This window comes from Folsomia candida, unplaced genomic scaffold (assembly GCF_002217175.1).
Source record: "Folsomia candida strain VU population unplaced genomic scaffold, ASM221717v1 Fcan01_Sc001, whole genome shotgun sequence".
Taxonomy (NCBI): domain Eukaryota; kingdom Metazoa; phylum Arthropoda; class Collembola; order Entomobryomorpha; family Isotomidae; genus Folsomia; species Folsomia candida.
In genome coordinates, this window is record NW_019091193.1 from 9,210,142 (window position 1) to 9,234,011 (window position 23,870).

General features: G+C 34.2%; 1 protein-coding gene across 11 annotated transcripts; it reads left to right on the forward strand.

Moving 5' to 3' along the window:
* Nucleotides 1-6: 6 nt before the first annotated feature.
* On the forward strand, nt 7-23,839 carry LOC110846179 (low-density lipoprotein receptor-related protein 1). Of its 11 annotated transcripts, none has more exons than XM_035853324.1 (105): nt 741-885; nt 1,102-1,215; nt 1,294-1,501; nt 1,590-1,772; nt 1,863-1,952; nt 2,024-2,088; nt 2,154-2,334; nt 2,412-2,537; nt 2,633-2,792; nt 2,867-2,976; nt 3,083-3,245; nt 3,332-3,504; nt 3,596-3,642; nt 3,724-3,898; nt 4,018-4,158; nt 4,245-4,668; nt 4,772-4,988; nt 5,059-5,266; nt 5,357-5,623; nt 5,717-5,919; nt 5,981-6,047; nt 6,127-6,204; nt 6,270-6,355; nt 6,441-6,639; nt 6,722-6,777; nt 6,851-6,881; nt 6,952-7,039; nt 7,121-7,549; nt 7,673-7,740; nt 7,831-7,934; nt 8,006-8,096; nt 8,156-8,239; nt 8,321-8,389; nt 8,467-8,530; nt 8,595-8,644; nt 8,737-8,803; nt 8,955-9,082; nt 9,154-9,227; nt 9,293-9,347; nt 9,425-9,486; nt 9,652-9,726; nt 9,809-9,899; nt 10,023-10,267; nt 10,332-10,632; nt 10,722-11,033; nt 11,120-11,499; nt 11,579-11,730; nt 11,817-12,061; nt 12,163-12,330; nt 12,419-12,490; nt 12,565-12,607; nt 12,701-12,805; nt 12,882-12,937; nt 13,161-13,282; nt 13,400-13,496; nt 13,602-13,633; nt 13,708-13,966; nt 14,053-14,139; nt 14,226-14,504; nt 14,587-14,717; nt 14,780-14,884; nt 14,965-15,012; nt 15,081-15,112; nt 15,188-15,286; nt 15,358-15,401; nt 15,478-15,531; nt 15,609-15,640; nt 15,736-15,880; nt 15,955-16,054; nt 16,171-16,298; nt 16,399-16,495; nt 16,558-16,566; nt 16,649-16,683; nt 16,759-16,836; nt 16,931-16,972; nt 17,051-17,262; nt 17,332-17,374; nt 17,450-17,509; nt 17,605-17,633; nt 17,732-17,747; nt 17,827-17,932; nt 18,013-18,026; nt 18,106-18,148; nt 18,225-18,268; nt 18,349-18,469; nt 18,531-18,580; nt 18,667-18,783; nt 18,867-19,054; nt 19,155-19,511; nt 19,584-19,686; nt 19,745-19,817; nt 19,905-19,958; nt 20,043-20,374; nt 20,451-20,489; nt 20,575-20,709; nt 20,805-21,015; nt 21,106-21,170; nt 21,262-21,454; nt 21,519-21,632; nt 21,765-21,812; nt 21,893-21,965; nt 22,056-22,112; nt 22,204-22,294; nt 22,597-22,638; nt 23,613-23,839. In XM_035853324.1, the coding sequence occupies exons 3-104, from the start codon at nt 1,333-1,335 to the stop codon at nt 22,620-22,622; spliced, it is 12,366 nt and encodes a 4,121-aa protein (XP_035709217.1). In that variant the 5' UTR covers nt 741-885; nt 1,102-1,215; nt 1,294-1,332; the 3' UTR covers nt 22,623-22,638; nt 23,613-23,839. The 11 variants fall into 11 exon arrangements, 10 of the variants coding, with proteins under 10 accessions (XP_035709210.1, XP_035709217.1, XP_035709226.1 ...); XM_035853333.1 differs by having other exon boundaries at nt 23,619-23,839; XM_035853337.1 differs by having other exon boundaries at nt 23,632-23,839.
* Nucleotides 23,840-23,870: the final 31 nt, after the last annotated feature.

Here is a 23,870-nt window from a genome sequence, read left to right on the forward strand (position 1 = left end):
GTGTGGATGGATGTGGAGGATGCAGAATGCACGACGTAATGTTATAGGCTGCTACTGGAGTGAAATATGAATCCTTTCCAAAGGTACCAACACATTTCAATTCATTCCAACCATCAACTTGTGAAGTAGTCGCCATTAAATTGCATTTCATCCGTTTGTCTGCAAAGTTGCAAAGGTAAGATTTACGCTTGGTTATGAAAGAAAGTCGTCATGTAAAAGCGATCCATATATACGATACCTTACACTCTTGAAAAGTAGAACGACAAAAAAAACATTTGCATAATTCAAACCCCCAAGTATTTAAATGTTAATACTTATTATAGACATAAATATTATTTAACAGTCTCATGCCTGCAAAGACAGTAAGGAATGTTGTGTTAATATATGAGAACCAGCGATTTCTTTATAAAGTAATCTGATCCCTGTTTTTATTCTTTTGCCATTTGGATAACACATAAATGTCAATTGAAGCGGTATAATATCTCATTTTCGCATAACGTGCCGTGTATTTCATTCAAGAAATAGTACACACGTAGAGTAAAATAACGCTATTTCTTGTCTATGCAGAATATATATCAAGTCGTTTGTTTTTCATTGCACAAAACCAGCTCAAGTAAAAATTCCAGCAAAGTTCATAACAGCTAAATACTTGTCCAGATATTATGCTTATTCATCAAATTGCAGACTACGGAGCAAATGTTAGCCGTAGCTACAATAAAGCCATGAAATGTTCGGGGCAATGAAAAAGTGCGACTAAATTCGAATATCACACTTGTTTACACTGTTTGTGCAACTCGCAAAGTTATAAAACTCGTCTCAGCTTTTCATTCAAGTAATTATTGATGATAGCATGTGCTGCATGTTGTGGTTGTGACTGTGCTAAAGGTAAGGCCGACAACAGGATGACAAATTTTCAGAGCTGAACTATGTACATGATTGCTGTTAATTTTTGGTTCATCTTTGTTCTTCAAAATTTGAGTGAGCTGTATAATTTCATATTTTGATATGGTCATTGAATTCGGAATTCTGACTGAACATTGAGTATGTATAAATAATTCATTAGAACTACTTACTAAGTTCCCCATGAATTTCTTTTTTCAGTGTGTACTGTATGCGGCAGTGGTCAACAGATTTCAAGTTTTCTTGAAATTTTGATCTGTTGGGACGATTGTGACATGTAGTTTTACGGATCAAATGGAATTAACTCAATATCATGTACGGAACGTTGTTTTCTTTCCTATGTTGTGTAATTTGCATTTGTGACTAATTTTATTTTATTTTTGAGATTTGCAGATATAATCTCATGTAGATTTGTTGACACCTTCCACAGCAATGTGGACAGCACAAACGGCGAAGTGGGGGACATTCTCTCATTCGTCAACCGTCTTCAATATTATTGCTTTTTACTTAATTGTAACAGCTAAAAGGGTTGTGAGTTTTGACGACAGTATTATCTCCCCGGTGGTTGATCTCCATGAAGGAATAGATTTGCATTTGCAAGGTACTTACTATATGTATAAATAATTATCAATAATATATGTACAAAGTGCTCAGATTATAATTTATATATATTCTTGTATTGTTTCTAGATTCGTTATGTCTGCCAAATCAATTCATGTGTAAAAATGGACTTAGTTGTATCGAAAAATCGATGGTTTGTGATAGCAGTGACGATTGCTTTGATGCATCAGACGAGGAAAACTGTCCTGCTGACATTCCTTGTCGTGAGGGAACTTTTCAATGCAAATACTCCAGAAAATGTGTACCCAGTGGTACGTAGCTGACTATATACAAATAGGTGTCCCGCATTGAATTATTGAATTTTGATTTTAGTGTAATTGTGATCTAATTTTCATTCACAGGGTGGTTATGCGACGGTGTGAGTGATTGTGGCACGGTCCCTGGGTCTCTAACACAAACACAGGATATGAGTGATGAAGAAGATGAGAGATGTACATAATAGAAAGCAATAATTTGCATAATAATATTATTCACTAATATACATATGCATTCTATATTTTAGGTATATCTGATAAAACATGCCAGGCAAACCAGTTTAAATGCTATGACGGTGTAACATGCATTCAGGTAATATACTTATACCAATTATTTATGGATAATTTTTAGAATTCGAATTGCATATGTAATTACAGATTGTCGAACTTTGTGACGGAGAACCAAAATGTCCAAAAAAAGAAGACGAGCATAAATATTGTGATAATTCTACGATTTGTTCTGAATCCGGCTGTATATATGGTTGCAAACCGTCACCATCCGGAGAAGCCATGTGCTTTTGTCCAATAGGCCAAGAGCACGATGGAAAAAGTTGCATCGGTAATAACATGAACCAATTTAAAAATCGTAATGAATATTTAATTATACATGAGTTTGGTTGATTTTTTGAAATGCAGAGTCCAATGAGTGCTTGGAGGATGGCGCCTGCGACCAAGTCTGCGAGTTGAATCTGCATAAGAATAAAATGTGCAGCTGCATTGATGGATATCGTTCTGCTGGAACGAAATGTTTCGCCAATGATGGTAAGCAAGCTTTACTCATTTTACCCTGTACACACTTAGGATGACGGACAATTAACATTATGGCTGGGAACTCTCAATCTAATAAATCACAACAGTTCCAGACGGGCCCAGAGGAAAACCATTAATCTTTTTCCAAGATGCGTCTGATATAAAATGGATAGGTTTGAATGGTAACAAAAGCCCTTCACATCCCCAATACATAAGTCCTAACCACACTGGAACGCTCGGAGTGGACTTTGATCACCTTAATGACACGTATGGCGAAGCTAGTTGAGGATTATGAGCGTTGTCCCCCCGTCTTTTAGAAACTTACTATGAAAAATTTGCAGGATTTGCTGGATCAGTCATTCTAATGTATCCCATCTGATGAAATGCGGTTTAAGCAGTCGATTGGATGAGGGATGGAATAAACCCAAACCATATATTTTTTCTTTGCAAGGTATTAATATGCATACATACAATTCAAATTCACCTATTCGCTATCTGTGCATGAATTGTGGTGTTGGTTATTGTTGTTTAACTGATCCCTCACATTTATTTTGCAGATGTTTATCACCTAAGCTTTGACTGGATAAGCACAAACATATATTTCGTTGATGAAGCCCTAGAGCTGATTTTTGTGTGTAACGAGGACGTGGATCTTTGTAAAATTATCATTGACTCCAATGTGGCCAAGCCTCGAGGAATTGCTTTAGATCCTATGCAAGGGTAACAAAAAAAAACAAATCCTTACCGTGATCAGCGTCTTCATCTAATGTTATACATTAACATCTATCTATATTTGTCCAACATAGGTACATGTTTTTTACGGTGTGGGGAAGAAGTGGAGCTAAATTAGAAAGATCGTTAATGGACGGGACATCTCGAGAAGTTATTGTTTCAAAAAAGATTGTTTATCCTCATGGCATTACTTTAGACATGCCAACAAAAGTGGTGTACTGGGTTGATAAATTCCTTGATTCCATTGGTATGTGCTAGTATTTTGTATACGAACGATTATGTTTAGGACAAATTACAAGTAAAAGTTACTGAATTGATTTACTTTATTCCTCGAACAGAGCGAATTAACTATGATGGTACAAATAGACGAACTGTACACCGTGGGGTATGTGTATACATATAAGAAACTAGTACCGTTCGTAGTCAAAACAAATACTAAAGACTTTCACCGTTTGAATTTGTACAGGTTCAGCATTTACAAGACATTACAGTTTTTCAGAATGATCTTTATTTCATATCAATGCACGACAATAGTATTAACAAAATCAACAAATATACTCCTTCCCACTTCTCACCTTTGGTCCGTAATTTGACCAAACCCTTTGCATTGAAAATTTATCACAGGGTACGACAACCAAGAGGTAATTTAATATATCTATTACTATAATTTAATATGTTACATTGAGCTTGCATAGCACATACGTATGTGTATGTACAATTATCATAATTAATTATTAATCAAAACTAATTTCTATTGCAGTCAAACATCCGTGTATGACCCATTATGGGGGCAACAATCCTTGTCATGAATTTTGTTTTCCTTTATGGAAGAAGGGAAAACCTATCGCGCAGTGTGGATGTCGAGAGGGATATGTTTTAAAGTCAAACGTGTCATGTGTTGGTATGCTATTTCTTTTTAAATTAAACCTAGGTTTTTCCAGCCTTAAATATTTTGGTAAATATTATAAACATGTATTACCTTTTCAGAGGAGGACAGTACATTTTTCATGATTTATGTGAAAGCACATTCTGGAGTTATTAGAAGTGCTTCACTGAAAAATGGAGTTATTCGTAAATTTAATAATGGCGTTATGATTCCTGTTGTCAAAAAAGGAAGCTACTCTGCATTGGGATATGATTACAAAAACAGAACATTGTACTACAGTGATATAACCAACTTTCGGATTTTAAAAAAGGGAATGTATCAAGCAGATAGTACAATTTACTTGGACAAACACATTGGAGTGGTGGGATCTATTGCAGTGGATTATATTGGAAGAAATTTGTACTGGGTGGATGAAACTATTCCTGCAATTTATGTCAGCAAAATAAACTCTGGAGCAGTTAAAAAGCTCTTGGTCCATTCCAATCTACAACATCCAAGATCACTGGTGCTGAGCCCGGCAACTGGGTATACGCATTTATAATTATGTTACTTATATAAGACAGAGCAATTATTTACATTATTTGTAGAATTTTTTAATACGAATGCATTTCTTTATATTTTCTTTTAGAATAATGTATTGGGCAACGTTAGCATCGAGCGCGGCGAAAAGTGACGGATCCATCGAAAAAGCATGGATGGATGGGTCTCACAGGGAAACAATTGTTCAAGGTTTAGGACATCCAATAGGGTTGACAATCGATCAAGAAAATAAGTATTTGTTTTGGTTGGACACATCAAAGTTTGCTGTTCAAAGACTATTATTATCGAACCCATTGCAAACTGAGGTACTCCTTCTCTAAACATTTCTTATCTATAGATTAATAATTTTGATTAAAATTTTATTGTATTTTCCAGACACTGTTTCGTATCAACGTCACCGTATATGGAGAACCAACCGGCTTCGCATATTATAATGGGACCTTTTACATTACTATACTGGGAAAACTTATGAAAGCAAATATTTCAAAGACAATTGTAGATGCGGATAAAGTGGAACTCACGACGATTTCAAATGACGAAGATATTGCAGAATTTTTAATCTTTGATTCGGATTTCCAAAGAGGTATTAAGATATTGTTTGGTACCACATTATTATTATATTTGTGCAGACATGTGAGTTTCGTTTCGATTAATTGGTTGAATTTTCATGAAGGAAAAAATAAATGCACTAGCAATATGTGTGAAGATTTGTGCTTGGCTTACCCTGAAAGATCTGGATCCACATGTGCATGCAGAGATGGATATACTTTGAAAAATGATGGCAGAACTTGTAAAGTTGATTATAAATACAAAAGTCCGTTGGAATGCGATCCTGGCGTGTTTAAATGTACAAATTTTCCAAAATGTATCCCTGAAAACTTGATATGCAATGGGCGAGATGACTGCGGCGACAACTCTGACGAGGATTCTAAACGTTGTGGTAAATTTTTATGATATACATATTTACACATTCGCCTCAATTTCCGGTTTCTTATTTGTTTGTCCTATTTAATCCTATTTTTTAATATTGTAGATCGGAGCTATGCCAAACAAGGATTTTGCACTCAGAGTTCATTTCATTGTGCTGGATCTGGGCTATGCATTCCATTGGCGTATGTCTGCGATGGCCATTCAAATTGTCCTCAAGGCGATGATGAACATGCGTGTTCCAACGGAACCATTCATTGTTCTGAATTTGAATTTGAGTGTAAAGTAACAAAACGGTGTATCCCTAAGGTATGGAACAACAGGAATGATTTAAGGGTCTGAATTTATAACACATCCATGTGATTTACAGTCTTGGGTTTGCGATGGATCCGTCGACTGTGGAGCTATGGATTCTTCAGATGAACACGAACATTGTGGTGAGCAATTTTAGAATTTTTTATCATTAAATCAAATAATTGTTTATTAATATTTGTTATTTTACGACTATTATTCTAGTTTATCCCGAGTGCAGCGAACTTCAATTTAAGTGTTCTAATTCTTCAAGTTGTATTCCAGCGGAACTAATTTGTGATGGTGAAATTTAAACTTGGGAAATTGACAAACTTTCGTTATTGTTAATATTTTGCTGTAAATTGCAGGAATTAAAGATTGTCCAGGAAATGGAGAAGATGAACATCCAAATATTGACTGTCTGACGCATTGCAATCGAAACCGGAGTGACACGGTAGATAATCATGTTCAGATAATTTTTAAAATCTAATTACTAATCAAAAGTCCATGCAAATATGAAATAATCTGTTTTGATCTAGTTTTATTGCGAAGTTGACAATAAATGTATCAACAAAACCCAACATTGTGATGGAATGTGCGATTGCACGGACGCCAGGGACGAATTGAATTGTCCTGGGAAGATTCAGCCTCCAGAATGTGCTAGGATTGCTGTTCTTGTTACTCATGATTTTGAATGTGATTTTGATGTCGGTCCGCTATTATCCAAAGAAGATTGTTGTGAGTGTTCAATACTGGTCCATGTGTGATTACTATAAGAAAGAGTCAAGTTCTTTATATTACCCATTGTCCACTTTTTCAGATAATGTATCATGTGGTCGTCATTCATTCCGGTGCCATGATGGGAGTCAATGCATTGTAAGACACTGTTAGCTCTTTATGTTTCTAATTTTGATTTGTTTAATTTTTTATAACTTATGTGCACCTTTAGCCTCTGAAAGCTCGATGTGATGGTACTCCAGGTTGGATTCTAATTCTAATTAATACGCAATTATTGCCATTAAAGAATGTTTTCAAATTACCATTGTTTAGATTGCAAGCGTGATGGATCTGATGAACAAAATTGTCCAAAGTCTCCAATAGTTTGTAATTATCCGTCAAGATTATGTGACAATGGAAGGTATCGTAAAATTCACAAATATTGTAACCATTACATTAAACGAATTAAATTAATTCGTCACAATTAATTTTCTCATTAAAGTAAATGCGTCCAAATAAGTCAAGTCTGCGATCGAAAGATTGACTGTGAGGATAAATCTGATGAAGGGAAACGTTGTGCAGAAAAACCTTGTAGTTCCGTCAATTGTTCGCATTATTGTGCCACTGTTCCAGAAGGATATTTATGCCATTGTCCTGACGGCCAACACATAAATCCTTTGGATAACTCCAAGTGCATGAATAAGAGTCATCCTTGTGATACTTTTGGAACTTGTTCTCAACTCTGCTGGAAGTTTGGAACCACGCAGTACCAATGCCTTTGTCACCCTGGATATGCGTTACGCGAAGACGGGATTACATGTAGTAGCATAAGCAACGAAAGTCCATACTTGGTTTTCAGCAACAGACATGAACTGCGAGGATTGTATCTCAATAGTACATCAATTTTTCAATCTTTAATTTCCAATCTAAGGTAATTTATGCATTATGGTTTCGTCATACATACATACGTAGATGTATCATGTATGTATTTATGAGATTAATCGCCTCGCCAACATGGCCCCTATCAATAACATGTTTTATTTTGCTCTTCCAGAAATTCAATTGCACTTGATTTCTTTTATCAAAATGGGAAATATGACATTTTTTGGAGTGATGTAGTTGGTATGTAAATGTGATTCTATCGTACAGATAATTTGTGCCTATTCTTGATAATTACCCAATCAGATAATTAATAATATTTTTGTATTGTAGATGACAAGATTTATCGAGGATCACTTGTTAGTGGGTCTTTAATCAACATTCAAATTGTTATCGAGAAAGGATTGGCTACCGCAGAAGGACTCGCCGTCGATTGGGTATGTCATATGTCCTGCACGCACGTTTATAAAACTATTCAAATATGCTCAGAATGTTTTTTTATTTACAGATTGGAGAAAATATATATTGGGTGGAATCAAATTTAGATCAGATAGAAGTAGCCCGGCTTAATGGCAGCTTCAGGGAAACACTCATTTCTGGTAAAAATAAATACAAATAATACAAATAAACTAAAACTAAAGTTGTTTTTAATCAACAGGAGATATGGTTTCCCCTCGATCTATTGCCGTCGATCCTAATTACGGACTTTTATTTTGGAGTGATTGGCAAACGGACGATCCAAGTAATTTTCATACTAAATTATTAACAAAAAATTATATTCATAATACTGGGAAGAAATAGATTTGTCTGTTAATTTATATAGGAATCGAGAGAGCGAGTATGAGTGGAAAGTTTCGCAAAAAAGTATTTAACGTTGGTAGTAGTGGGGAAGGTATTCGTTAATTTCGTTTAATAGGACGTCAAATCCTACACAGGATTTATAATTTACATTATTTTTTTTAATTTCAGGTGCCTGGCCGAATGGTTTAACGTTGGATTACATGCTCAAAAGAATTTATTGGGTTGATGCTAGGTAGTAAAGAAAGTTCCGGAAGATCGTTTTTATAATCGAACTATAATAATACATAATTGTACAGGTTGGATTCGATCCATACGGTCATGTACGATGGCACAGATTATCAAGAAGGTAATGATGATACACTATTTTTCAAAAACTATGCATAACTAGTCGTAACCTTTCCGATAATTTCAGGAAGATGAATTTTTATTTATTTTCAGTTCTGCATGACCACGAAGCTTTATCCCATCCATTTTCAATAACTCTTTTTGAATCCATGCTGGTGTGGTAAGTTTGAATTTACAAGTTACATGGCTTAGATTCGACGTGAGTAAGCCATGTAACCTTTAACAATTAAGTTCATATTCAACTTAATAGACAATTTTAGAAATCCTGTATTTCATGATTTTTTAAATGATCTGTTCTTGTGCATTCACAGGACCGACTGGAGATCCAACTCTGTTATGATGGCCAACAAATTCCACGGAGGGAACGTGACAACTATACACAAAACTTATACACAACCTTTTGACACTAAAATTTTGCACCAAACCAGACAACCACGCAGTTAGTTTTTGATACTTAAAACTAACAAATATATTTTAAACTTTATATACATAATCATTTTTGATTCTTAGAAATTGTGAATCCTTGTGGTGTAAAAAATGGGAATTGCTCACATCTTTGTCTTCTTAGTGTCAATGGGACTCACGTAAGCTAAAATAATGAAAGTTATTATGATGTTTTAGAATTGTCTAATTTATGGAAATATTTCAGGATTGCGGATGTCCTCATCTCATGACCCTTAGTTCTGATAACCGGAGTTGTATAAGTATGTCAAAATATTACTATTAATATTATCGTAGACAAAAAATACAAATATGACAAAATTTTCATATTCATTTCTAGCCAACGAGAAAATGCTGCTTTTCTCAAGACTAAACGAAATTAGAGCAGTTTATTATGACAAGGTAGTTTACTTTTCTATGTACCTATATAACTTTATTTGCAAATTAGGTTGTGTCGACAAAATATTGTTCAATCAATAGAGAACAAATTAATTCCAGCATTTGTGTAAAAATTGTAAACGTACCAAGGCTTACACAATGCAATCTAAAACATGAATCTTTATACAGGTTTACTACCATGCAGCACCCCCAATTAGCTACCCATTAATTGTAATGCCAGCAAACCTTCATTTTGTAAGCAAGGTACGCTAGCGTTGGGGGTCTCATATTTACAAGTAATGTATAACAAACACCAGTAATTTGGTTTTTGATTTTGTAATTTTAGCACAAACAAGTTTACTGGTCAGATTCTCAGTCTGGTGAAACAAAACGTGCAAATATTGCAAACCCAACTGTTGATACTCTTATTGATGCAGGTAGGAAATATTTATAGACCAATGCAATGAAAAACATATTCAAATTAACTGCTAAAAAATAGAGTCTACACAAATAGAAATACAATTACCTATTCTAATTATATTCCATTCCTTATGTTACAGCTGCAGGTAAACCTTTGGCAATGGGAGTAGATTGGATATCAAATTTGATCTTCATTGTTGTCCAAACGTCATCACATAATTCAATCTCGGTTACAAACTTGGAAGGACAGTTCTTCTCTACTATAATTCAAGGGAAAAATGATCTTAAAAATGTCAACTCGTTAGCAGTGAACCCATACAAAACTCAAATATACTGGCCAGAGGGAATCACGACCAGTGATTTTAAAATTCAGATGGCTAGTATGGTATGTTTTATAGATTTGAAAACCTTCAATCAAGTTTCTATTGCTTTTCTCTGTTTTTTTATAGGATGGCTCAAAGAGAAAAACTTTGTCGACTTCACGAGACAATCCTTCGTTGGAAAACCCTGCTAGTCTCTCATACGACTTTACTAGTGAGAGACTTTACTGGATTAATCTGAATACTGAAATAATCCAATACTATAGCTTCCATACTAAAGAAGTGAAAAAGTTAATCTTTGACGATATGAAACCACATGTGATCACAGTTTATGGAAATTTAATTTTCTTTGCTTCCGAGAAACATGATGCAATATTAAAAGGGGATAAGACAAATGGTGGAACGTTCGAATTTGTCAGGAATTATACTGGTAACTTATTGGCTCTAATATCCATATTTCACAATTTCAATGAATTTGCCCAATTTTATAATTGTATCATGTAAACCATTTTATTACAGAAAATATCTATTCAATTCGTGTGTATGATCCAGAAGAACAAAATGGAACAAATCATTGCGATAGAAATTTCAGTACATCCCAATTCTGCCAACATCTTTGCATACCGTCTGTTGGGAAAAGAATTTGCAAATGTGCATTGGGATATACTCTGGATGAAAAGGATCAAACTAAATGTCGGACAATTGAACCGGTTTTAGTATTCTCTGACTCGCAAGGAATTAAGGGAATTAGTCCCCTTCCTAATCGCACGGACGACTTGCTTGTCCCAATTCCACTCGTCAGCTTTGCCACTGACATTGATGTTGATGAAGGTTTGTAACATACTAATTTATGTAAAATATCCCTTTTTGACAACAACAAATTTTACTAAAAGACGTTTACGAAAATTGGTCCACAGCTGCGGAACATTTATATTGGTTGGATAGTGAAAAAGGAAAAATATCAAGAATCAAGAGAGATGGGACAGAAAAGCAAACGATTCTTACTGACCTGACAGCTGTTTCAGGCTTATGTATTGACTGGATAGCTAAGAATTTGTACTGGGCGAATCCAAAGGATTCTTACATAGAAGTGTCACATTTGAATGGAAGCAGTCATCATGTTCTCATCACAGAGGGTCTAGACAAACCTATATCATTAGCATTAGATCCTGCAAGAGGTCTTTTGTTTTGGGCGGATATCGTCAAAGGTCAGGTAGAAAGGGCCACCCTAGATGGACTGAATAGAAAACTTATTGCGGCTGATGTCAAGGCCTCTGACGTCACTGTCGATCTCGAGGTGTGAACCATACCTTAATACCCATTAATTTATATATTTATATATACCAATTAAAAAAAATACTTTAATGTATTTTCAGAATCAACGGTTGTATTGGTGCACCTCAAACGACCAAATTGAGTCCGTGAAATATGACGGAACGGATAAAAAGCTGGTTTATTCCGGATCGCTGATAACATCTCAGCTCCATTCTCCAATAGTAGACAAAGGATTCTTATACTGGGTTGACATGTACGATTCTACGAGATAACAAAATTATCTAAAAACAGATTATTTGTTTGCTACAAATTATCGTTGATTTTATATATGTATTCTAGTGGAGAAACTGGTGGAACTATTATGGCTCTTTCAGTGAAGAACTTTAGTATGGTTCACTCGGTGAGGGAGGAGCTGGGGGTGACCATTAAGGATTTGGCAATATTCAGCAAAGGAAGGCAAATGGGAACAAATGGATGTGCTGCCAATAATGGAGGTTGTGAAGACTTGTGCTTCTGGAATGGTACTGTGGTCAATTGTGTTTGTGCTCATGGGAAATTGGGAAGCGACAAGAAATCATGCGAATGTAATACATTAGAGTTAAATATCTTTACACATCAATACATAGTTTCCCTTTTGGATGATGAACAGGTTTTTTAAGTGAATTGTTTTTTATTTATTTTACAGCTTTTGATGCATTTATCGCTTACTCTCGAGTCAATTCGATTGCAACAGCACATCTAACTAAAGAAATCACTCCTAATGATCCGTACCCAACAATACAATCGAGTGAGCACATAAGGAATGCTATTGGACTGGCATTTGACTACAAGCGAAACATTCTGTTTTATTCAGGTTCGATCATTAAACTAAAAAAAATTCTAACCAAAATATTTCGACACCATGAAAGTCTCATTGTATTTATATATTTGTGTATTCTTAGATGTACAATTGGGAACAATTAACAGCGTCCTATTCAATGGATCTGAATATGGTGTCGTAGCCGAAAAACAAGGTGTGGTTGAATTCAGTAATTTTGTACATATCATAATTTATTGAATTTATATATCTATGCAATTATTTATCTAGGATCAGTGGAAGGATTATACTTTGAAGCTTCTCATTCCGATTTGTATGTCTAAATATTCAAAACTTAATTGTAGTTTCATCCTTAAATTCACTAAGGTGTCCTGAGTTATTTTTTGATTTTGGGTTACTTCCTCAGGTATTGGACTTGCAGTAATGACGCATCAATCAACAGAATCAATCCACATTTGCCAAATGCAAAGGTTCAAAAATTGTTAAAGCTCAGTCCTAATGACAAACCTAGGTGAGTAACAGTAATGTTTGAGGTGGGTTGACGAAACATGTAGTCACAATACATATTTTAAAACCAAATTTTCCAGGGGAATTGCCATCGACCCATGTGAATCTAGAGTTTATTGGACAAACTGGGATTCAAGTATGCACGATTTAAAATCCTTTAATTATAATCATCTATAAAAAATGACAAAATTTTCAGTATTTTGATCACTATTCCCCAGTTAATAATTGTGTCATAATTAATGCAATAATTGAAAGTTTCAATATCAATCATAGTAGCCTCATATTTGAATTTCATAGTCAAAATAATAACAAAGATTTTATTGTTTAATAATTATTGAAATGTTTCATTTGTTATGTAGACCGACCTTCTATTCAACGAGCCTATTTGAGTGGATATGGAATTGAGTCTATCATCATTCATGATATAAGAATGCCAAATTCACTAGCTTTAGACCTACCTGCAAGAAAGCTATATTGGGTGGTAAGTGATTTATGTCTAAATAGAATACCAATGGCATTTACATACATATATCCCTGATTTTAACAGCAGCATATTTGCCAACCATAACTGATGTGATAATTATTTTTATTTTTATAGGATGCTAGACTTGATAAAATTGAGCGCACAAATTTAGATGGAACAAATCGCATTGTTGTCATTCGACACAACCCTAAACACGCATTTAGCCTCGCAGGTAATAAAATTTAAAAAATGGACAGATACTACAGATTTTGAAATAAGGAGGCATTTTTTAGCGTAAACCCCTCATATCGATAATTGATGTTTTACTTTATCACAGTGTACCAAGATTATCTAATATGGACTGACTGGGTAAGGCTTGGGAAGTGATTATATTTGATGGGTATATTTAATGATGTGTTTATATATGTATATTGTCACGACAGGTGCGTCTCTCCGTATTAAGAGCAAATAAGTACACAGGGGAAAATGTTGAGATACTTCGTCAAGATATTCCTAAACCTATGGGGATCGTAGCAGTATCACCACAGGATGTAGTGTGCACGACAAATCCTTGTAATATATTAAATGGAGGGTGTCAAGATATCTGCATTTTTAACGAGCACAAACAAATAGTTTGCGAATGTGGTCCTGATAAATCAACACTTTCCGATGGACAATGTGTTTCCAAATCTAAGCTTGAAGGTTAATAATAATAATAAAACGAAAAATGTCAGTATTTAAAAACAGATAGTTCCTCATTAAACAATTTTTGTTTTGTCCTGTTTCAGATGGCGAACTATGTGATGGGTGGACTTGCAAAAATGGCAATTGTGTTAGTTTGACCGAACTTTGCAATGGGGCTGATAATTGTGGAGGTAGGTTGCTTTCTGCCCTAATCAAATTGCAATCATACATGTTTATACATATAACCACTGATCAGTTCGTGTATTTGAATTTTTAGATAATTCTGATGAAATTGGTTGTGGAATTAATGAGTGTGAGAAAGAACATAATCCATGTTTTCCTCATCACTGTTTGGATAAGACCATTGGATATGAATGTCAATGCCTTTCCGGATATGAATTGAACGACAAAAACAAAACTGTTTGTCAAGTCCTTGACGAGTGTCTCAAAAAAAGACCATGCTCTCAAAAATGTGAAAGCTCTGTCGGATCGCATTCATGTTCTTGCTTAGAAGGCTACATTCCTGATGGGAACGGAGTTTGCAAAGCTAACACTAGTAATTATTAATTTGTTGAAATGAAATTACAGATATTTTAATGATTACTATACTTTCCTAACATACTTTTGTATGCTTTCAGGCTATCCAATCAATATTATGTTTACCAATCAATACTATATTCGACTTGTAAATGACACAGTCAACAACGGAACCCTTATTTCTCAAAATCTGACAAATGCTGTGGCCCTGGACTTTCATTGGGATTTTGGGGTACGTATAATGGTTTTATATATCATGAAATTTTATAACTAATGTCTTGATGAATTGCACAGTGCATATATTGGAGTGATGTTACCGCTTTGGGTTCGTCAATTAAACGTTCATGCACGGTCACAAATAGGAGTGAAGACATTGGAAAAGTGGAAATGAACGAAAATGTAAGCTTCGATGATATGCGTAATAATAATTGAGATATTTAATTATATAAAATTTCAATATATGTATTTCATTTTTTTAGGTGTTGCATCACTCGATTTCTAGTCCCGACGGGATTGCAGTGGATTGGGTATGCTATTTAAAAGCTTCTGTCTAATAAATAAAGCTTTCATTTTCTCATTATTTTTGTGCTTACAGGTGGCTCATAATTTGTACTGGTGTGACAAAGGGTATGCTGTTGTATTTATAAATTTAACAAATTGAAAATCAGAAAATAGCATTACAATGAAACTTAATATCCGTAGAACAAACACTATTGAAGTATCAAAATTGTCAGGTCGACATAGAAAAATAATTATTGCTGGACTGCAAGACCCTCGAGCTATAGTATTAGACCCATTTCGGTAAATTGTTGTAATGATTCATTTCCATACTTTATACTGTTACAAATGAAGGATTTTAAAACTATGTTTAGTGGTTATCTGTATTGGACGGAGTGGGGGGATGACCCAATCATAGGTAATGATTTTGTGCTGCTCAATATAATTTAAGTTTTGTTTTGTGATGAACACATTTTTTTAAATAACATTTTTAGGAAAGGCAGGGATGGACGGCACAAGAGTACAAACATTGATATCTGAAAATTTAGGTTAGATATTTGTAAATCTAAAGATTATTGAAGATATTCATTCAGAAATTTAATTATTTTTTTACTATTTCTTAAAGGCTGGCCAAACGCTCTTACTCTTTCTTTGGAGGTAAGTAGTCTACATCTTATGTGAAATAAAATCTAGGGATATGAATAACAAATTTGCTGTAATTTCTTGGGTACATGTTTATTTAAAATTTCCAGACTGAAGAAATTTGGTGGGCAGATGCTAAGGAAGACTACATTGCTGTAGCAGATTTGCATGGACAGAATAGAAAAATCGTTCACAGCCGAGCACAAAACCCAAGTGCCAATCTTCATCACATTTTTTCATTAACAACTTTTGAAGGTACTTGGATGCCTTACATATTGGGCCATCACATCAAATAACTTAACTAAATGATTCAAATATTCTGACTTCAGATACAATCTATTGGTCGGACTGGGAGACAAAACAAATATCCGCCTGCCACAAATACACTGGGGACAACCAAAGGGCTATCACTACCAAGCTTATTCACAGGTATGTTTGTGTTATTATTCACAACAACGATAGTTGTTAATGTGTATGTATTTATCCTACATTATTACATTTTTAAATATTGTTTTAGTTATATAGGATAAAATTTGTATTTGCAGACCCATGGATGTTAAAGCATTTCACCCTTATCGACAAAGGCCTATGCTTAAAAACTCATGTGAAGACAATCCATGTCAAAGTCTTTGTTTGTTGTCACCTGATGGCGGCTATATATGTGCTTGTCCAGGTAGGTTATTTTGGTGCATTGCTTGGCTGGTTGGTACACATGGTTCTTGAAATCAAATTTACTACTTTTAATATGTTTTAAATGGGTTTGACTCTTCTAGAAAATTTTATCTTAAATTCGGATCAAACGTCTTGCACCGCAAACTGTACAACGTCACAATTTGTTTGTGAAAATACTTCAAAGTGCATTCCAAAGTGGTAAGTAATGAAAATAAAAGCAGTATATTAAATATTAAATTTTTATTTTTATTTATTTTTAGGTGGAAATGGTGAGTGATGTCAAGCAATTTGTAAATAAATGTCAGTTTTTAGACATTTTGTTCGTGAATTTCTTGTATTATAAAATTATAGCGATGGTCAACCAGATTGTTTGGACGGCGAAGATGGTAGAATAAAGCTCTAATAATACCATGCATATCATGAAGGATTTGTTATAATTATTTTATATTTATTATTGCTAGAGCATGAATCGTGTCCTCCATTTAACTGCAATCCTGGCCACGTTCAGTTTGAAAATTCAACTTGTTTGTATCCTACTTGTAAGTGTATTTTACAAAGAAAAAGAAATTTGTCATCATAATGATTATCAAAAGGTTTCGATAAATTTAACTTACTTTTTCATAATAATTTCAGCTATATGTGATGGAACCAATGACACATATAATGGCGCAGATGGTAAATTAACGAATTTTATGTTAACGATCAACATGTTTGCTTGAGCTAACCTGAACCTAATTTGCATATTATTTTCAGAGGTCGACTGCGATAAGTACACATGTTTGTCAACTCACTTTAAATGCCACGGGAATGCAACAGTGCAAAGCAAGTGCATTCCTACTCAGCATAGGTGCGATGGGAATAGGGACTGCTTCTTTGGAGATGATGAAGATTCGTGTAGCCCAATCAAATGTCCTTCCACCCAATTTCAATGCAAAACCAATGGGAAATGCATTCAATGGGAATGGGTAAACATTTTGTGCTTATATTAAATTCAAAATTTAATGTTGGCTTAAACTTATTTATAATTAAAAAAGGTCTGCGATTTGGAGAACGACTGTGGTGACAATTCAGATGAAAGTATGATTTTACACAGGTTACGTTAGATCGTTACAAAGTTGCTTTAAATAACCCTTTATTGGCAATTCTTTTCAGACAATTGTTCTAATCGAACTTGTAGTGATGATAAATATCGTTGTGATAGTGGCAAATGCAGTAAGTTGATCCGTCCCTAATGATCCTACAGTAGCCGACATGAGCATGCATAATTAATTTTTAAAATCGAAATGTACATTCGATTTACTTTTTAGTTCCAAAAACATGGACCTGTGATTCTGAGGTTAGTTTTAAATATGTAGAATAGTAAAAACGTCTAACTTAAATTATATTTAACTTAAATTTAAATTTAATACTGGAAATTTTTTAAATTAAAATTAGAGGGACTGTTCTAAAGGTTAGTAAACCTTGGATTTTCATTATATGTATTATGATTAACGAGTATGATTTTATTATATTTTTATTTTTCATACCAGGAGAAGATGAAATTATGTCCGAATGTGAACAACCCGTCACTTGTGAAAAAAATCCAAGTTATTATTTATGCAGAAATTCGCACAAGTGCATTCCATCTAGGTGGAAGTATGTTACAAATACAAATACTTGAACGTAATTAAAAATCGTTTCTTATATAATAAATTGTTTCTATTTTTCTTTGACAGATGCGACTATGAGGGTAACTCGATTTGGGATAAAATGATAATAATGCCAGATTATAATTTGATTATAATTGTTTTTACAATTTTTCCTCTTAGTTGACTGCCCTGAATCTGACGATGAATTGGACTGTGTCCCACGGTAATCAATATAAATATGTATGATACACATTTGAAGAAGATCCAACTTTTACTTACAAAAATCCAAATGGTTTCAGAAATTGCTCAGAGAGTGAATTCAAATGCGGAGATGGGCGTTGTAGTATGTTGAATATTACTACTAAAATTCAATTTAAAACTGCTTATGTTATGTTATGCTGAATTATTATTCCTTTTTTACAGTTCATTCTCGTTTCGTGTGCGATAACTTATTCGAATGCAGTGATGGAAGTGACGAAACAAATTGTCATGCATCCTGCAATAATCTAATTGAGTTCCAGTGTGTTAATCCTCAGACGTGCTTGTAAGTTATTGTAATCAATCATTTTCAGTATGCAATTTCATCAGTGCGTTTACTTATATAGACCAACAAAATTTGTTTGCGATGGTGAATTTGATTGCCTGGATGGTTCAGGTATTTGAAGATAAGCTATTTTATTTTTGCATTGAACTAGCAGTTATCCGGTCTTGAATGATGGCGTATGACTTTAATAATTGCAGACGAACAAGACTGTGGAAACAGTTCAAGGAACTGTGTAGACGGATTTAGATGTGACAAGAACAATGAGTGCATTCCATCCGTTTGGGTTTGTGATGGGAGTGTGGATTGCTCTGAAGGCAAGTTTAGTATTATGCTTTAAATGTAGCACTTGGTTGTCGCTACCTTGATTGGTTATTTAATTTTTATTGTTATATCCTAGGCGAAGATGAGCAGATATGTGACAAACCCATTCCAACCCATCCAAGTTTATGCTCTGATACAGAGTTTCATTGCTCAGATGGAAACTGTATTAATGTTTCAAAAGTATGCAATGGAAAAGTAGATTGTGAAGATGATGAACTAGGCTGTCCAAACTGTCCTTTTGCTACGTGTTCTCAACTATGTGAGGTTAGTCAGGTCCCCAACACCATTTTTCTACTATGTTATTTGTAATTAGCATTAGTAACTCCTCTAAATTTAATTATCAATCCTCTTGTCATCTGCACAGAAAAAGAAGCACGACCGTGCTCAACACGCCTTTTCTTGTGAATGTGTGGAAGGATACTTATCTGAAGCCAATACGACTCGATGCTCTGCGAAAGGAGATTCTGCTACATTGATTATTGCCAGTGAAGACCATTTATTGCGTCTGAACAAACCCCATGATGTAGACCACGTAGACTTGCTCATAAGTTCTACCCCAACAAAGGTTGATTCCGTGGATTTCTTTATTGACGAAGATGGCAGCATTAAGCTATTTTGGTCTTCAAGAACGAACAAGGCAATTCAAATGATGTATATTACTCCTGATGGGAATAGCGTTAGTTCCGTTAGAAATCGAAGATCTACCAGCTCCACCGACATTGTACGTTTTGATTAAGTACATATATAGATACATTTGTTTATCATTCTAGACAATTTTTGTGTGCGTTTACAGATTACAGGTCTGGATGACCCACGTGGAATTTGTATTGACTGGATTGCAAAAGTACTTTTTTATATTGACGCTGGCCATAAGACAATATCCGCCAGTTCATTAGGTACGTATTAACATTCAGCCTAAAAAAATTCATTAATTTATAACGTGTACTCGGATAGATGGAAAAAACAAAATGGTGATCCTCCGAAGACTTACTGAACCATTTGACATAGCAGTTGACCCCATCTCGGGGTGAGATTTTAATTAATAAATAATTTACTATTGTTTAATAATGTAATTTATTCATTTATTTTCTCCATCTTTTTGCTCTATTATTAGACGTATATTTTGGAGTGATTATCAGAGTATCGAATATGCATATGAGGATGGGAGGTATGTACATGTCACTTACTGAGATTGCCAAACCATATCCTTTGTGTATATATTCTAATTTGTGATTTGCGTTTGTTTGTGTAGTGGGAGAAAAGTGATAGTGCACAGCTTACGTCCTACTGGTCTCGCAATAGATTATCCTGCACAACGTCTCTATTTCACGGATATGAGGAGTCTTACGATTGAATCAACAACCCTTGAAGGAAAGGATAGACAAATTGTCAAGCGTTTCCCCCCTGGTTGGCTCAAACCCTTCAAGCTGGACGTATTTGAAGACACATTATACTTTACAAACTACACCAGTAACAAGATTCTGCGCTTAAATAAATTTGGAAAAAACAACGTCTCCGACATCACGTATGGAGTCGTAAAAGCCTCCGATGTCGTTTTGATTCAACAATACAAACAAATATCTTGTAAGTTACAATTTTTAAAATTAACGGAGTTTTTTGTACTAATTAATAATCGCACGTTTCATGTTTTCATTTACAGCAAAAGATTACTGCGCTGCGGTACCTTGCTCTAGTCCTGGTAGAACATAAACCTAATTACGCTAGAGTATTATAAATTATACTTTAATAGTTATTTACCTTTATTTATTGATTTAAATTTTTAGGTATTTGTTTAAGAACCGGCAGTTCAGAAGCAACATGTTCTTGTTCGAGTCAGAAAACTGGTAGTTATGAATCTCCGATTGTATCTGAATGTACCAGTTTAAAAGTTGCTTGTGAGTTAAAGTGCAAATCAGAAGGTAAGAATATTAGTAGTTATAGTTTTGTGTTTGAGAATGAATAGGTGTGCACTAGTTTTGGCTAAATTTGACATTAAACACTTTTTAATTTATAGGAAAATGTATGATTGACGGGACTGGGCGGAAGTTCTGCAAATGTCAAAAAGGATATTCTGGACCCACATGCGAGAAAAACTCGTTTGATTATAATAATGAAAATTTGCCACCCGGATTCAACCCAAATACAACTTTAGTAGATCTTTGTGTGAATATGGTTTGTAGAAATGGTGGAAAGTGTGAAGTAATCGAACAAATTGCGTACTGCAGGTAAGCGCAATCAAATAAAGGATTATTCACTTCGTATTTCCTTATTGAATTTACGTGATATTGAATCCGGATATCTTTGATGTATTAAAGGTGTCCAGTAAGTTGGGTAGGAATCAATTGCGAAATTGAAGCGAGTTTCACCAACCCTTGTCAAGGCAAGAGAAATAATTTTATACCACATTTGTAACGCATGTAAGTATGCATATTAAGTATGCTGAATGAAACTTATTTTCTTGATGCTTGCAGGATATTGTCTTCACGATGGGTTGTGTGTATTGCCATATATAGACCAGCAAAAAGAATGCAAATGTATCAATGGATGGAATGGATTTAGATGCGAACAGAATCCTGTGTGCACTAATTTTTATTGTTTTAATGGTGGAACTTGTATGCCTAATCCTGATAGTCGGATGTTGCCCACTTGCAAATGTGCACAAGGGTATGCAATATATTTTATTGGTCTGGTAATATGAATCCCTTAATGATATAAATGTGGGTCATAGCTTCTATGGATTAAGATGCGATAGACCTGATATTCAAGGGAAAGCTTGGCCAAGTAATGAAGAAAACGGTTTCACATGGGTTCTAGTGCTAGTTTTCATTCTCGTAGCTCTAGGGTAAGTTTGATATGCATGTAGTCTCACAATTTATATATCTTTATTATATACCTCCTTATGACCCAGGTACTGATACTACGTATATTTAAAATATGCATATGTATTATAATATCATAATTATTTTTTTCGCAGGGTTGCTAGTTTTTCTGGCTGTGTTGCGTACTTGGTCATGAGAAGAAAGTATGTAGCTAAATTTGCTATTTGCGTGTAATCCAAAATCTCATTTGTATCTATATTTATGTTTGTTAATTTTGTTTCAGAGGGAGACCGTTTATGCACATGCGAATGCAAGATAGTGGAACTGTAGAAATTACCAATCCAATGTTTCTCAAAGTAATTACTTGCCTACACCTTACGTAGCGTTGTCCCCAAAGTCTATTTAGCACTGATCTAATGCATGCACATTTAATCATTGGTTTATAGGATGAGGGAGACGAGGATCATACGTCGGAACCGAGTTTAATTTTTGATTCTGACAAAGTAAGCTAAAACAATTTGTGTTAAATATATATACTTGATAAATTTGTGCCTATTAAGTATTGATATATTTTTTATTTTATTAAACATGCAGGTACTTCTTCAGGGGACTAATTTCGCTAATCCGGTTTACGAAACAATGTACAAAGAAGGTGAAACTAGTGCTTCGAACGACGAAAAGAAAGGTTTGTTAGACCATCCATTAGCCGATCCACTAGCGTAATTCTTTTAAGAGAGAGTATTGTCGTTGAAATTTCATTTCTTTGACCTTGTTGTACCTGTGGTTTATGTTGTGTACCTTATTATCTCTTATGTATCTGCACCGCATCAGTTAAATACAAACACAAATAATTGTTTAGTAACGAGTGATGGAACTTTTTATCCGGTGTTTTATTAGTTAACTCTTATAGTATTCAGACGACTTGGCACGATATGCCATTCTATACTATTTACATAATATATAATATTTTTTAAATAATATGTGCAGCTACATTATTACTCTTCAATGACTGATCTTATAGACTTATGAGTAAGAATTATTCAATTCAACAACGATATCCACCACTGATTTTAGAATTTGGAGTCCAGCATTTTAAGATGTTACTATGGTCAGTGTATGTTGATTACACGAATTTTTTTGGTGGGGGAATTACCCTGGGGGGCCTTATGGATTTATAACATGGTGTACATAGTGCACATTGGGACACAGATTTCTCTGGAACGGGTGGATGGATCCGCACAAAATTTTTTGGTGGTAATCTATATCTAAGTACCTCCACCCCTTTTGGGTATTTTTCAGAAATTCAAATTTTGAAATTTGTAAAAAAATATTTCGAAAATTCGAAAAAACCAGAAATTTTTGTTTCGATTTACGAATTCCATTTGTAGTTACATTGAACCATGGTCGTCAGATTTGATAAAATATGATAAAACTAGACTATTTAATACTGCTCTAGTAAAAATAGCCTCTATTGTTAAACACTGGTAATGTTTGTCTAACATGAAAAACCATGAAATCAAACATCAAGTTGAAGTGAACCAAATATATTTTAAACATATATTTAAATGTCAAAATTTCATAATCATTTTGTTCAGTATTTATAAATCATATTTTGGTCATAATTGTTCAATGTAACTACAAATGGAATTCGTAAATCGAAACAAAAAATTTCTGGTTTTTTCGAATTTTCGAAATATTTTTTTACAAATTTCAAAATTTGAATTTCTGAAAAATACCCAAAAGGGGTGGAGGTACTTAGATATAGATTACCACCAAAAAATTTTGTGCGGATCCATCCACCCGTTCCAGAGAAATCTGTGTCCCAATGTGCACTATGTACACCATGTTATAAATCCATAAGGCCCCCCAGGGTAATTCCCCCACCAAAAAAAAATCGTGTAATCAACATACACTGACCATAGTAACATCTTAAAATGCTGGACTCCAAATTCTAAAATCAGTGGTGGATATCGTTGTTGAATTAAATAATTCTTACTCTTATGATAATGTTTCTTCAACCTGACTTGTAGAAAAACGATAACTGTAATTACGATATACATTGTAAGTAGAGGAAAATTATGTAAACCTTTTTGTTGTTTATCAATGTACAACGTTATGTCAATATGTGATTTTAGGTCTGATTAGAATATAATAATATCATGCAAACTATAAGTTCCAGGAATGTTTACTCGTTTGAATAAAAAATGAATATCGTCCGAAACAGAATGAATCATCAGTATGTTTGTGTTATTTTCTTTCAA

Bases quoted from the DNA above. Each gene is read 5' to 3' on its own strand.
- LOC110846179 (XM_035853317.1), top strand. From the start codon at position 1,333: ATGTGGACAGCACAAACGGCGAAGTGGGGGACATTCTCTCATTCGTCA. The intron at 11,500-11,578 runs GTGTGAACCATA...ATGTATTTTCAG, and splicing joins ACGTCACTGTCGATCTCGAG to AATCAACGGTTGTATTGGTG. The intron at 11,731-11,816 runs GTACGATTCTAC...TATGTATTCTAG, and splicing joins TTCTTATACTGGGTTGACAT to TGGAGAAACTGGTGGAACTA.